Source organism: Parambassis ranga, chromosome 6 (genome assembly GCF_900634625.1).
Source record: "Parambassis ranga chromosome 6, fParRan2.1, whole genome shotgun sequence".
NCBI classification, from domain to species: domain Eukaryota; kingdom Metazoa; phylum Chordata; class Actinopteri; family Ambassidae; genus Parambassis; species Parambassis ranga.
The window spans coordinates 2,896,229-2,910,321 of record NC_041027.1 but is presented as its reverse complement, the minus strand read 5'-3'; the positions used below and the strand labels follow the sequence as shown (position 1 = coordinate 2,910,321).

General features: G+C 41.3%; 3 protein-coding genes across 5 annotated transcripts; 1 reads left to right on the top strand and 2 right to left on the bottom strand.

Moving 5' to 3' along the window:
- Positions 1–78: 78 nt before the first annotated feature.
- On the bottom strand, positions 79–4,685 carry wee2 (WEE2 oocyte meiosis inhibiting kinase). 3 transcript variants are annotated; one of them, XM_028408353.1, is made up of 13 exons: positions 4,557–4,685; positions 3,999–4,064; positions 3,310–3,588; positions 2,986–3,194; positions 2,842–2,899; positions 2,324–2,493; positions 2,119–2,240; positions 1,893–2,039; positions 1,707–1,808; positions 1,556–1,641; positions 1,293–1,463; positions 1,045–1,193; positions 79–552 (listed from the first exon to the last, which is right to left on the bottom strand). In XM_028408353.1, the coding sequence occupies exons 3-13, from the start codon at positions 3,577–3,579 to the stop codon at positions 393–395; spliced, it is 1,644 nt and encodes a 547-aa protein (XP_028264154.1). In that variant the 5' UTR covers positions 3,580–3,588; positions 3,999–4,064; positions 4,557–4,685; the 3' UTR covers positions 79–392. The 3 variants fall into 3 exon arrangements, with proteins under 3 accessions (XP_028264154.1, XP_028264155.1, XP_028264156.1); XM_028408354.1 differs by having other exon boundaries at positions 2,324–2,487; XM_028408355.1 differs by lacking the exon at positions 1,045–1,193.
- dennd11 (DENN domain containing 11) lies at positions 4,588–9,813 on the top strand. The gene is made up of 9 exons (XM_028408357.1): positions 4,588–5,036; positions 5,507–5,606; positions 5,706–5,864; positions 6,340–6,493; positions 6,577–6,715; positions 6,852–6,983; positions 7,068–7,218; positions 7,312–7,380; positions 7,478–9,813. The coding sequence occupies exons 1-9, from the start codon at positions 4,613–4,615 to the stop codon at positions 7,671–7,673; spliced, it is 1,524 nt and encodes a 507-aa protein (XP_028264158.1). The 5' UTR covers positions 4,588–4,612; the 3' UTR covers positions 7,674–9,813.
- A 777-nt stretch (positions 9,814–10,590) lies between these two features.
- Positions 10,591–14,031, bottom strand: agk (acylglycerol kinase). Its single transcript, XM_028407962.1, has 14 exons — positions 13,786–14,031; positions 13,670–13,709; positions 13,504–13,583; positions 12,950–13,025; positions 12,746–12,871; positions 12,557–12,651; positions 12,380–12,449; positions 12,186–12,265; positions 12,053–12,110; positions 11,636–11,783; positions 11,452–11,549; positions 11,255–11,325; positions 11,098–11,182; positions 10,591–10,986 (listed from the first exon to the last, which is right to left on the bottom strand). The coding sequence occupies exons 1-14, from the start codon at positions 13,893–13,895 to the stop codon at positions 10,852–10,854; spliced, it is 1,272 nt and encodes a 423-aa protein (XP_028263763.1). The 5' UTR covers positions 13,896–14,031; the 3' UTR covers positions 10,591–10,851.
- Positions 14,032–14,093: the final 62 nt, after the last annotated feature.

Here is a 14,093-nt window from a genome sequence, read left to right as displayed (position 1 = left end):
TTAGATAACACTCCACTGGAAAGTCCCTGTTTTTTTTAGACCACAGAGTACTGCATTAAGTAAAAACAAGTCTTGCAATCACTTAAAAATGTTTATTTATAGGTTAAAAAATAAAATCTTGACCAGTCAAGCATATTAGTCAAAAGCAGTAGTAAACGTGTTTATCACTCAATACATGCATTTGAGACAGATTAGTCCTTTGAAAATCAGTGCTGTACAGTGTTCTACAGTTACAGGTCACTCAGATGACAGAATATTGCCCACAAAGCCCATTCTCTACTACACACTAAACAGGCTCTTCCTGTTTAGTGTAATTGTAGTGTGTCTCAGGCCACATTTTTTTAAATACATCACATCACAGCTAATGCAGGCTTCACGTTGCCCCATCATACTCAATAACCAGGACAACCAAAGCTCATCGACCGTGCTGTCCTTCTACCAACAAGTCTCCTCCCCGTTTTGGGTAAAGACCCCATCCCAGCAGAAGGTTCTAGGCCTGGTGGGAGGTTCTGCGTTGGAGGCAGAGCAGCCTGGCGAGCCTCCTGGAGCTCTCTGCAGCAAGATAAATTAAATGCTTTTAACTACAATCAATGCAAACCTTTCTATCTTCTATCTGCCAAGAGCTGTTTCTTAAACTATATGCTATGAACAGGACAGCCCATGCATTGTTGCCGTTTTTCAATATATAGATATTGAAACTACACCACCTGCTGGCCATGTTTATGTACTGTACACCAGCACATATAGTCTCAGGTAAGATAAAGCCCATTATCACTTTAGTTTGTAGTAGTATTTGTATATAAAATATATATATATATATATATATATTTTTTATCTACAAATACTTTTGGTTCTCAACCTCATGGTGTGCCGAGTAATTGAAAACAAACTTTTTTATATATATATTTACTATTATTATATAAATAAAATAAAGTTTTTCAGTTTTTTTTCAGAGTTGAAATGTGATAATTGAAAAAGCCACTGTACTAAACTCATTAGGGTTACTTGGCCTGAAAAAAGTCCAACCCAGTATTTTCCTCTTACTTTTCAAGCATGGCCGTCCTGAACTTCTCAACATTGAGCTCCCTACGTAGCTCAGCAGCCAGTCTCTCTTTCCTTTTCTCCCTCAAGGCTGTGTGCTTACAAAGCTCCCTGGCAGACGGCCGCTTCATCGGATTTGGGTCTAACAACAGCTAACAAGGAGAAAAAAAAGTATGTCTGTATACATACACAAACAGCAGCTCTGAATCCCCATTAATTTACCCGAAACAGAAACATCAGCCTGGTATTACCTGAAGCAAACCGTTAAAGGAAGGGGAGAGCTCCTGTGGTACCTCGGGAAGTCGCCCCTCTCTGAGGCTGTGCCACTGATCTCCATTTTGTGGTAGAGGAGGAATACCGGCTGCCAGCAACACCGTAAGCCCCAGAGCAAATATGTCTGCCTTGGGGAGGTGACTGTAATCCTAGGGAGAATATAGATGCCCAATATGAGAAAGGAACTACAGAACATGCACAAAAAAAGCCACAATCATTCGTTTTCTTCATTAATCGTTACCTCATGCAGAACTTCACTAGCCAGAAAACGACTGTCGCCTTCCTCAACTTGAGGACTACCTATTGACGTCACATGACCGAGATCACCTGCCGAAGCAACAGTCAATTTTGATGGTGAAAGGTAGCGATTTATTAATGATCAAAATGTTTACCAATTTTATATATGACACCGGCCAAAGTAGTGTCATCTTCCTCCTCACTCTCCCCTTCGCCTGCCGCGCTTGTGCTGGGACGCTGGCAAATGAATATATTACCTATGAAAACAAATTGGACAATTTTTCAGGTACATTTTTATGAGTATGGCAGAAAATGAATGCTACACCAACAGTGAGACATACTTGGTTTGATATCAAGGTGTACAAGGCCTGAGCTGTGGATGTACTTTAGACCCATAGACACTTGTAAAAGCAGATCTTTCAACTCAGGCTCTGTAAACAGCTCATCCTTCACTTGTCTCTTCACAATGGCGTCACTGAGACTTCCACCTAAAACACACACACACAGTATAACAAATCAAATCAATTTAGTCAATATCAAGTCTTTAAATGTTATTGCAGAACTTACCATCACAGTATTCATTCTGAATAATCATGTGATCATCCTCTGCCCATGCTGAATAATACCGAACAACATGTGGGTGGTGTCCAAGAACAGCATGTGCATATACTTCCTTTAGCGCCAGCTGCCTGAAGATGACAAAGTGATGTCACTAATAAATTTAGAAAAAAAGTGGACATTTCTGGCAGAGTGTGACACAATGTTGACTCACTCATTGGCAGATCCTGCCAGGGGTTGGCGAGAGCGTTTTATGGCGTATAAGCAACCATCCAGCCTCTTCACACACTTGTAAACTGACCCAAACTCGCCCACTCCAATGCATTCAAGCTCCAAGAACTCACTCTCGTAGCGCGACAGCATTAGAGCTTGGACAGCCTGTCGCTGCCAGATAAAGAAAAAGCCATATGGAGGAACTTGTGGTAAAACCAAAAGACATTTTTAAGAGTGAACACATCAAATGGATCAGTTTTGACAACAGCAGGGAGCTATCTTTGATGCATTCCCAAATATGGTAATACTTCCACAAGAAAGTCTTTTGTGGAGATTCTGACAGTGATGCTGGAGATTCCTGAGAGAAATCCCGGAAGTAGAACTGGCAGCATGTAATTTTGGACAAAACAAGAAGTGAGGAGGAAGCTGAAGATGACAAAGCGTGATGATGAAATCCTATGAGAAGCATCTGAGAGGGAGGGTTACAGTACATTCAAGCGCTGATAAAAATAGATGTACCTTTGGTGGGAGAAAGGCTTCATCATCCTCCTCTGATGACGTTAGGCTGTGTTTTAACCTGAAAGATTTAGAGGCCATTTACAAATTCACTCCTACCTCAAGGTGCAAAATTATTAGTCACATATTATAAGAACGTGTAGTTACCTGCGCCCGTAATCATCATCATCATCACTCCTACAACTCTTCCTCCACTGCTGCTCACTGTTCCTCCGTACAGTGTCTGGTGTGAAAGGATTCACATTGACAGAGGGAGCCTGAATAAGGATTGCTGTAGTTGAGATGGAACGCTTGGCCCTCTGATGGCGACGGATCTTGGTGCTGGAACAAGGCTGGGATGACTTTGATAGTAGACTCTACAGGGAGACAATGCCACTCATTATAAGGAAGAAAAAAAACGGATTGACATGCAACGATTACTTTTAGATATTAGTTAGAACAAAAAGAAAGACACTCTAAATTATCCCCCACCTTGGGTGTGCTGGGAGAGTCACAGAGCCTCAGCTTCCTCCAGAAGGAATGAGGAATGGGGCTGGTGCACTGGTAAGGGGAGGATGAGGCGTTGCTTCTGCTGCGATGGCGTTGCACTCTGGGCGTTTGGCAAGCGGAGCTGGGGCTCCGAATCCTGGGGCTGCGGATGCTGGTAACACAGTCATCTGAGTTGTTGTCACTACTGCTCCCTTCCTCACCACAGCTAGAGAAATCCAGCTGCTGGTTGATCCCATCAAACAATCCAGCCATGCCTGGGGCCTGAATTTTGGGAGAGGTTTCTTTCAATAGTAGGAGTCCACATCTGGCAGTGCAAACACTACATTGTTTTCTTTGGACTTATGTCATATCTTAAAAACAATAATAAATCTGAGGCCTGCGTTTAATACTTTGTGGTTTGTTGAGACCTAGATATATCCAGTAGGGGGAAATGCATTATACACAGACTTCTACAACCACAAACAGGTTCCACTATTTGATATATAGTCACCATTATTGGTTTATGTATTGATTATCCTAGGTTATTATTTAAGTGAGGTTTAACGCCGCAACGGAGCGAGCAGCCCAACTGCAGTGTTATTTTTTAGACACAACCGGAAGTTCAAACGATCTTTCACACTAACGTGTACATTACAGTTAAATATTTATGTAGGATTATCACTTATACTCACGAACAAGTCGCCTTCCGCACCACCGCCACCACGCTTGAATTTCGCGCCACATATGCAAAAGACTTCCTGTTTAAATAAATGATGCCAAAGGGGTTGTGATCTTTCGCACTCTGATTGGTTGAGATGTTCCTAAACCATACACAATACCTTAAAATGTGTTAAATGCACACACAATTTTCAGTATCAAATATTATATTTGTTATATGGAATCATCACAGACATAGAACAGTATATTTAATGTAACATAAAAATAACGTGTAAATACTTCAAAATATGAAAAGTAAATACTAAAAAATACCAAAAGAATGATTGTATATATATATATATGAGAAATATGTAAGATAACCAAACTATAACCAAAATTAGGTCACTAAATGAAATAGTAATATAGACACGTGGGCGGAAGTCATGTACGTCATCAAAACAGTGAGACAGGAGAAGGATCAGCAGCCGTCAGTGGATGTGACACGCTTACAGATACACAGAAAACAACCCACGAGCAGCAGGAAATCATGATCCGGCCACAGCAGCGTGTTTAGCCTGTTTGATACGACTGACCGTCGGAGCTTTAAGTGATTCTTCTCCCTTCCCGTGACTGCAGAACCAGCAGTACCATGGTGGAACAGTCGGACCGAGCCCCGCTGCTGGACTGGGAGGAGATCCCACCGCCCGATCCTAACCAGGCGGCCCAGCCACAGCCTCGAGAAGAAGACGTTCCGCCGGAGAAAAGTTCGCAGCCAGCCGTGACAGGCATTGCGGCTGGTACTGGGTGGAGCAGCAGCAGCGGGAGCAGCACCGCCACCTCCGCCACCACCACCATCATACGCAGCCCGACGCAGAGCGGAACAGCTGTTGTTGTCAGCGGGGACGGAAGTCAGAAGCGTACGCGGACAGAGCTCTCCGGGCGCAGGTGGGAGCGCCCGCAGCCTCTCGGTGCTGATCGTACCACCCCGTTTCCCGGCCTCCTGATGAAGGATCAATGGGAGGAAAAAGACCAGATCGTGGCTGTGTTTGTGGTCACATTTGATACGAGATCAGGTAAGCAAGGATATCTTTTATCTGTCATGTTAAAAAGAATTTCAAATATTGATGAGATGACCACTGAAACTAGTTGTAATGCCTTGTTATCTTAGGTACTCAATATATTGAGTGCGTTTGTAAAACAGCTGTAAAGTCAAATTCCTGTTAATCCAATTTTCTCCAAGCTGTCAAGCTGCAGAGTTTATCTTAGTTTTGAATCCATACACTGAGATTGAATTCATGAATGTCTGATTTGTATAAAAGCACTTCTGTTATAAAAATCAAACACATCTTAGAAGGAGTTCCAGATGTCATAGTGTCGCTTCATTTAAGAAAGAGGTCAATGTTTGGATATGTACAGTAGCAGTGTCAGTGCTTTCTTACTGTCACTAACTTCTTTCTACTATGAGAATAAGGGGAAGTGGCCAGGATGAAAGTGGGCATTATGGGAAGTGACTCACAGCTTATTTTCTGTGTGTGAATTGAAGGGAATATGGTGGAGTGGTGCCTTCCTCATGACATCAACCTAGATGGAGTTGAATTCAAGTCCATGGCCAGCGGTTCCCACCGGATAACCAACGACTTCATGTATGTACTCCTAGAGGCCTGATCCAGTTCTGGAGGAGTGGGTTCTAAAATCTGCCTGTCCTGTGCTCACGCCTGTTCTTTTGTTTCTGCTCTGTGTAGATATTTCCGTAAAGGCTGTTACTTCGGGCTGGCCTGTTTTGCTAACATTCCTGTGGAGAGTGAGCTGGAGCGAGGAGCGAGGATGAAGTCTGTGGGAATTCTGTCTCCTTCCTACACTCTGCTTTACCGCTACATGCACTTCCTGGAGAACCAAGTCAGGTAAGACGTTCCACCCTTTTTAAAGCCTTTGAACTTTGTATTTTGGTTTCATTCACCCTTCACACCAACCTGTTTGTGCTCTGTTTACCTTATTTCATCACAGGTTTCTCTTCCTATCTCTGCCTCTTTGTTTGAGATGTTCTCATCCATTAAACATGAAGCTAGAGTCCCACTTAGTTACAGCATTTGTTACAAGAACCCATTGACATGCATTTTTTTCTATGAAGTCTAAGCACAGACCTTGACAGCCTCTTCTCTTCTCTGTTCTGTAACACTGCTTCAGTTCTCTCATAAAAAAGCCTGACTCTCATTGACTATGTATGAATATATGACACAGCATCAGAGTCTAGTTATAAATGTGAAAGCAAACTTTGCTGTTTCACAATCTCAAGATTTAAAAAAAGTACATTTGATTACACTGAATGCACCACAGCAAGTATAATCCGATTAAAACTAGACTGTTTGTGTCCCCTAGACACCAGCTGCAGTGTCCAGGCCTGTACTCTCCTCTAGAGGCCTTCTATGAGGATAAGAAGGCTGTTCTCCCACCTACAGGGAATGGCTTGGTCACTGCTTGTCCAACATGGAGCATCACCACCATCAACCGCTGCATGCACCCAGAGATGAAGGTCTGTGCAAGCATGTTTTTAATGTATATAACTGCTGATTTTCAGTTTCATGAAATAACAACCTCTTGCACCACCACCTGCAGATCACCCACCCGGCTGGCTGCATGTCCCAATTCATCCAGTTTTTCGGGGAGCAGATAATGGTGCTGTGGAAGTTTGCGCTGCTTCGGAAGCGCCTCCTCATCTTCTCTCCTCCACCTGTAGGTGTGGTCTGCTACAGGGGTGAGCAGCTTCAACACACTCTCTCAGCTTGTTGTAATGTGTGATGTAACACTGCAATGGGCCGGTTGTGACACTTATGTTGTTGGTGCTAGTTGGTTGCTTAAATGCGCATATAGTAATTCTTCTGTCCCTTCAGTGTATTGTTGCTGCTGCCTGGCCAATGTTTCTTTACCTGGAATTGGAGTTTCTGTGCCTGAACTGCGGCCTTTCTTCTACATCAACATCGCTGACATCAGTGCCCTGGAAACTGAGCTGTCATATGTGGCCTGTGAGTGAAGCTTTGCCATAAATGGTTTATCTGTAGTCAACAGAAAAAAATCATATATGTGAGCATGTTTTCATGTATTTCAAGGCACCACGGAGAAGATCTTTGAGGAGAAGAAGGAGCTGTATGACGTCTATGTCGATAACCAAAATGTTAAAACTCACAGAAGTCACTTGCAGCCACTACTCAGGCTAAATGCAGCAGATAAGGAGAAGTACAGGAAGCTGAGTGAGCAGAGGTAAGGCAGAACTTAAAAATATTGCAAAAACAGCTGCATGTTTGTAGATTTAACTATTGTTTGGATTTAATAATGATAGTTGATTTTTTTTAGGCAAATGCTATTGTACTCTCAAGAGGTGGATGAAGACTGCACTTCAAATGAAGAAGATCTTTTCATTCTGTAAGTCCTTGACAAGTGCATTCATAGCTTTTATAATGCTTGTTTTATTCTTCCACCTCCACACAACATTAATGCAATGATCTATATCCTGTTGTAGGTTCTTTATGGAGCTGAATAACCGCATCTTCCAGACCCTGTCAGAGGTTGCAGGGAGCACCGATCCCACCCTCACTGCTGAGCATGTGAGGGCTATGGGGCTGGACCCCCAGGGTGATCGCTCTTTCCTGGTTGATCTGCTTGAGGTGTACGGTATCGATGTCACTCTGGTCATAGACAACCTCTGCTGCACCTGAGCCAACTTTTACCCTAAACAACTCGGATACCACTGGATTATCTGTGCCTTCAAGGCCCACACACATACACACACACACACCAAAACACTGAAGACACTGCCTCCACATCGGGACTTTGTTCATTTTCCACCATCCTGTCCCCTTACACTCTGTGTGTGTGTGTGTCTCATCTGACCTGTGGAGACTGTTCCTAACCAGTTTAAGGACACTTAATTTGGTGCACTGGTTTACAGTGGCTGATGGAGCACTGGCAGACAGTGCTGTGCTTGTAGTCATTCACATCTTATGTCACTCAGTACTGTTTTGTGCCAGAAATGTGCGTTTCCTGTGTTTGATTCAGGACTGAAACTGGATGAAGATCTAGGAAATCATGATGACATCACTGCAGAATGACCGCTGTTCTCCTCTGCACAGATCTCACTACCAGTCCTTCAGCTTTAGTGTCCACTCCTGGATAAGAATAGATGTATATTTGCCTTTTCTGGTTAAGATTCAAAACTTCTGCTGTAAACCTAAACTTGCAAATCTACTTCTGGAAATAGTGAAATGAAAGCTTTATTTGCTTTACAAAAAGTTAAGCAATAGGAATTTCACAAAGATATATCTGCTGTCCTATTTTTTATAATGGTGAGGGTTAATTAATATGAAACTGAATGACAAGGGAAAAGCTGTTTTTGTTCACCTCTGTGCACCTTCAACACAAGCTGGTTACGTCTGGATAACTGGACATTTACTGTACCTTGTATACATTGTAGCTTCTCATTTGTCCTAAATGGTGGGGGTATTTTCAACGAATGTGATCCTGTCAACACTATCTGATCATGAATGCTGCACCAATTCCACCACTGGACTGTTTCCTGATGCACCTACAGTCACACGTAACCTTTTTTTATATGCTATGTTATATGATTTACAGTCTGAGCCAACACAGGAGGGTCTCTTTGTGTGAACTACTGTAGAGCTGCAGAAGCTAATATATGTCCTATGACCCTGCTGAATGATGAGTCCTCGATGGAGCCATTTGTAGTTTACTTGTTGATCAGCTTCAAAGGGATCCTCTCTGCTTGTCTGTGACAAAAATCCCTTTGTTTGTGTGTGTGTTTTTTGGAGATCTGTTGATATCCTGGCGAGAGCTGAGCAGAAGCTTTGACTCCTCCTCTGCGGGCACACTTACAGAGAGGAAGCCTGTCTGTTGCCGCTGAGGGGTTTCTCTCAGTCCTTTCATCGCAGTCCCATTCAGTGAATCCAGCTTTAGTTGGGCCAACTGTGTCTTTTGAATACTCCTGGCAGAGCACTCTTTTTAGTTCCTTCATCACGTTGTGATAATTTGTTCCATGTTGGAACACATCAGGCTGATGTTTACTTTGTATAAATTTGACATCCTCATGCCTGCCCACTGATACAAGCTGAACACCAAGTATTTTTTAAATGTGTTTGTAACTCACAAGCTATTATAATATATAAGAATCTTCTGCTGGATAATTGGGCAGAGTAATGATGACTTGGAGTCTGAATTGTACTAAGACTTGACCTTCCAAAAATGTTTTCTGGATTGGTTTAAAAAAAGGTGCACTAAATACTGTACATAGAAGAAAAGGGAGTTATTAATTTTTTTTGTAACTGGGGCCTTAAAAACATGTGACTTTCTTTCTCTCCAGCAATGTGACCGCCTCGTTTCTGTATGTATTTTATTTGCTTGATGATAAAGTCCTTTAATTGGCCTTAGTGTCTCCAGTGATACTTGTTGACTCGGGACAGGTTGACCTGCTTATCAGCAGATGTTTTCTCTATGCTCTCACAGCGTTTGCTTAACAGGTGTAAGGGAATGTACACAACGCACACCACTGTAAAAATGGCCTTCTTTGTAGAACTGTTCACACATTTGTACCAGCATTAGCTGAACAAACTGTTTGTACAGCAGTGTCACCCAACTGAATGTCAACTGCGGCAAAAAGCATTGCACACATGCAGCAACACATCTGAGTAGTGTAACTGTTTTCTTCTTGATTGTAACTCACAGAATAATAAATTCACCTGTTACTAATGTGGATGTCAGTAATGTACACATGAACTCAACAGCATGAGCAACTGTCAGTGTCACTGTACTGCCATTGTAAAAAAATAAAACATTGATACTGTTTAATGTGTTATCTAATCCTTTTCTCACCTCTCCTCCCGCTCTTATAAACTGTACACACATAACCAGCATGACACAAAACCTTTAACTTTAATGCCCCACGCCCCCAAAAATAACACCACTGTTTTTGAGACTTTCAGGGTTTTTAGTATTTAGTAAGGCAAGTAGTGTCGAATTTGGGATGTAAAACAGAAATGACCATGTCTAAGGTAGTCTGCTGTATGCTAAGTTTTTGATTAATCCCAATAATCTGGAACATGCAATAATCTGGAAGATGCCCAAATTGTTTCATATGAAACATTCACTTTTTATCTGCAGTTGAAACAAAATGCTCTTAATTCTTAATTGTTATAGTTTTTAATTTACTGTTTTAATTCAGTTACAGTAATGTGTAATTCAATACAGTTTTAATAGTAAGGAAATTGAAAACAAAAGAGTGAATGTGTTTTTAAAAGACTTTTTACCAATTAGCAATAATAAACACCTACAGCTCCTCTCTTTGCCTTTTTTCTAAACAACCAAATATGATAAGAAGCCAGCAATGAAGCCACCAGCTTAATCCTGCAGATTTTGTCTACACCATCTGTCAGATCGGACCCAGCCTCAACGAGCACTGTGCCAAAACTCCTGGTCCATGCTTCAATAACAGAACAAAACAAAATCTCTGCTTTATAACACTCCTATTCTTTAACAACAACAGCTTATCTTCATTATTCTAACAGCTTAATAGATGCTTCAATTTCCGGTGTCGCCGGTAGTAAAAACAAAAACAACTTGTGCTGAAATGGAACAACAGTGTTTTTATTGACGGAGTCCGAACGCGACTACTCATAGTCATATAAACATAATGGGTTTTTTTTTTTCTCAGACAAGTACATGGCTCAGAAAAGAAGCCTTGGTCATTTCATATTCAGCAGCCTGTAATGTGATCTTGTGTGTAATTGTTTAAAAGAACTTCAGTATCTGCAGCAGGTATCAGCACATCACCATAGACTGTGGGTTTGATGGCATCAGGTCCTTTGCTGCCTGTGTCTCCTCTCATCACTGCATCTGTGTGAGAAGCTGCTCTCTGCGCTCTGCACTCATGAAGAATTGTAGTTTCCGTGGCAACAACCGTACCTCCACAGGCATGGCCTCAAAATGCTCGTTGTCAATATTGTAGAAGCCACTGACGCCCTGTAGGATTGGGGCACAAAGTTAATGTCAAAATAAAACTCAAACACTGGGCTTCAGAATGACTGACTCTTGGTTTGTTCTAATGTGACACTGTGAATCAGGCTTTCTGACCTCTGGCAGCTTCAGCTGGCACGCACTGGCTTCCAGTTTTGTTGAGTTTTTTGTAAAAACAGTGGGGTCCTGTTCTTTTTTATTTCTGTAATAAAACATTTACATGAACTTTCTATTGATACAAAGATAGATTATGCAGTAAATGGCAAGTACCTACCCAACAGAGATGAACTCGCCCACTGTGAAGTTGTCGGGCTCTGCACAGATCATCAGCGAGTCATTTACGCGCTGACAATTCAAATAAAAATATAGGACACAAATTAGAAACTGATAAGAGATTGATGTGGTTGTGTTGTGATTTTATAAGAGAAATCCTGAGGTTTATAATGGATATATTTAATATCATTTACTAACCCTCTCCACAGGATTTTTGTTGTGTGTTTGAATAAAGAGCTCCAATGTTGACAGGTGCTGCTCCTCCCACTTCTCTGGCTCTTCCACTTTTGGAGGCTCTGAACAAACACACACAAAAAACACGAAACTTAAGGTGGTGTCATGCTTCAATGTTTAAAGCAATAGCGCAGTGACACACACTCACCTTCCACTGGTGGGTTCCAGTGGTTCTTTAATCTGCGGATGATGCGATACAACAGGTTTGGCCTCTGGGGCTTCTGAGGAGGCAGGTCAGGAGGCCGCAGGGTGGGCGCCAAGTAGGATAGTGAGACCTCTCTCACCAGAGGCCACTCCTGAGGGATTGTAATGCAGCATTGAAATACACACAATTAGATTTAGACCAGGTGTGTTTGAGAGAAAAGAGGGGGCAGCATGAGGCAATGATGTAACATTTCTATCATAACTTTTTTTTTTTTTTTTTTTTTTTTTTAAAAATGGTACAAGAAAAATAAAAATACTAAAAATACTCGACTATAAAGAAAAAAAACGGTAACACTAGCCAACATGGCTTTCTGAAACCAACTTGGTACAGTATGATATGGTGACTACAAAGAAAACTCACCCTTAGAGTGCTAAACCAATGCGCCGCATTTGTCTTCAGTGGTCCAAGGTACCAATACCTGTGAGTATGGTTATTAATTACACTTACACATATAATTCCCGTTTATCCAAGGTTACAGTCTGAGTAATCTTACTTGCTGATTGTTTCAGCCACATCTCTAAAAGCACCCCAACGCAGCCCCATCAGGGCAAAGACTGGCTGCTCTTTCTCTCCCTACGAAACAAAAACACACATTTAAACTTCTGTTGAAGGTGTAAAACCATTGTGAAATTTGCAAGTATAAAGAACTAATTATCAGGTCACGTGGAAAAAGAATCAGTTTCTCACTTTGATTTGTAGCACATCCAGAGGTACAGTCTCTCCTTTTAGAATGGACAAAGTTGCTGATGTAATGTCCCTGTAAAATATTTACAGAATAAGAAAAAATGAGTATTGAGCAAAATCCAGTGCACTGTTTCAGAGTGACAATACAATCTGAATCCAGTTAAGTATGAAGTATCTTACTTGACTTTGTTATCACTGAGTAAATGAAGACTTGGACTAAGAGAATTGTGGGATCCCAGTGGAATGAATCCTATAGGTGTATTACAGAAGGCCTCCTGTGGTGAGAAAAGTTTGGATTAAATGCTTTAAAATTAGTTTTAAAGATTTGTAAAAGCAATTAGAGAGCATCACAAACTGCATTATACCTACCTGATCTGGTCTTCGCAGTAAACCTGTAATGACTTCCTGTAATGTGCCATCCCCTCCTGCCACAATCAGCATGTCCGTTTGATCCATTAGCTCCATTAGTTTTTTTGCCTGGCCTTCATAATCTGTCTGTAGAAGAGGAACACATAAACATGGTGTTATACTTGGGTGAAATCTTCATGGTTCAAAATGAATAAACAAACATACCTTGACTACTTTAATCTCCACACCAGCCAGGTATAAAATTGGAGCAGCATTCTTTTCAAACAAGTTGTTGGCTTTCCTAAAGAAAAAAAAATTCATAATAGATGAAATATCTATTCAGAATCAGAATCAGAAATACTTTATTGATCCCAGGGGGAAATTGCTTTCATTCCAGGTGCTCCATGTATACTAAAAAAACAGGTTAGAAATATAAAATAAGGTAAAGTAGTAAGAGTAAAATAAAAATAAAACCTAATAAATTCCAAACATTAATAAACATTCAAGTAAAATCCAGGCAAGTGAAGACTGTCATATATAATACAACTAATACTGTGTGCAGTAAACTCTTGTCTACAATAAATCCAATATGGATATAGTTACAAGACAGTGTGTTAGATTGTCTGATCTCAGAGGGAGGAGTTGTACAGTTTGATGGCCACAGGAAGGAATGACCTCCTGTGGCGCTCAGTGGTGCATTTAGGAGTGCACTCTATAATATCTACAAAAGTCTATGAAAAAAAGTGTTTATAGCTGTGACATTAATTTGTTTTTCTTACCCACTGCAAGCTGCAGGATTTAAAATCACAGTTGCTTTCCTCAGCCGCTCCTGTGGCGCGATCTGTTGACGTCCAAATTCCTAACAAAGATTGTGTTAATTAGATTCTTAGCGACTTATATGGTCTTTGATTGACAATCAATGAGGTAAAATGAAAGATTCCGTACCCTCGCCAACAAACACGCCTCTCTTCGTAGAACATTGTCACTAATAAGACAAAATACACAAATTTAAGACAAGCAAGCCTTTAAACCAAACAAAATGTCACAATAGAGATACTTACCAGTGTTTACCATACAGCCAGTATCCACCATAGGACAGGACGCAGAGAGCAACTGTGGACTTCTTCCAATGATTCCTCAAAGTCCGAAACACTTTCACGACACGAGCCATGGTGTTAAAATGTCCCCAAGCTTCTATCTTAATGTGGTGCTACATTTAGAGCGGTACGGACGATTTACAGACACAGCAGACACAGTTTGAGCACAGCGGTCACAGAACGACAGGCTGTCAGACTAGCATGGACACCTTGGTGTAACATCAAAATAGTACGGACAAAACAGGACTGTAACAATGTTGGTTCCGTATAAG

Bases quoted from the DNA above. Each gene is read 5' to 3' on its own strand.
- wee2 (XM_028408353.1), bottom strand. From the start codon at position 3,579: ATGGCTGGATTGTTTGATGGGATCAACCAGCAGCTGGATTTCTCTAGC. The intron at 2,494-2,841 runs GTACATCTATTT...TTTATCTGGCAG, and splicing joins AAGCCTTTCTCCCACCAAAG to CGACAGGCTGTCCAAGCTCT. The intron at 1,642-1,706 runs GTAAACATTTTG...TTGCTTCGGCAG, and splicing joins CGGTGTCATATATAAAATTG to GTGATCTCGGTCATGTGACG.
- dennd11 (XM_028408357.1), top strand. From the start codon at position 4,613: ATGGTGGAACAGTCGGACCGAGCCCCGCTGCTGGACTGGGAGGAGATC. The intron at 6,494-6,576 runs GTCTGTGCAAGC...CACCACCTGCAG, and splicing joins GCATGCACCCAGAGATGAAG to ATCACCCACCCGGCTGGCTG. The intron at 7,219-7,311 runs GTAAGGCAGAAC...GATTTTTTTTAG, and splicing joins AGGAAGCTGAGTGAGCAGAG to GCAAATGCTATTGTACTCTC.
- agk (XM_028407962.1), bottom strand. From the start codon at position 13,895: ATGGCTCGTGTCGTGAAAGTGTTTCGGACTTTGAGGAATCATTGGAAG. The intron at 13,584-13,669 runs GTACGGAATCTT...AATCTTTGTTAG, and splicing joins AGGCGTGTTTGTTGGCGAGG to GAATTTGGACGTCAACAGAT. The intron at 11,784-12,052 runs GTGAGTTTTCTT...ACAATCCCTCAG, and splicing joins ATTGGTTTAGCACTCTAAGG to GAGTGGCCTCTGGTGAGAGA.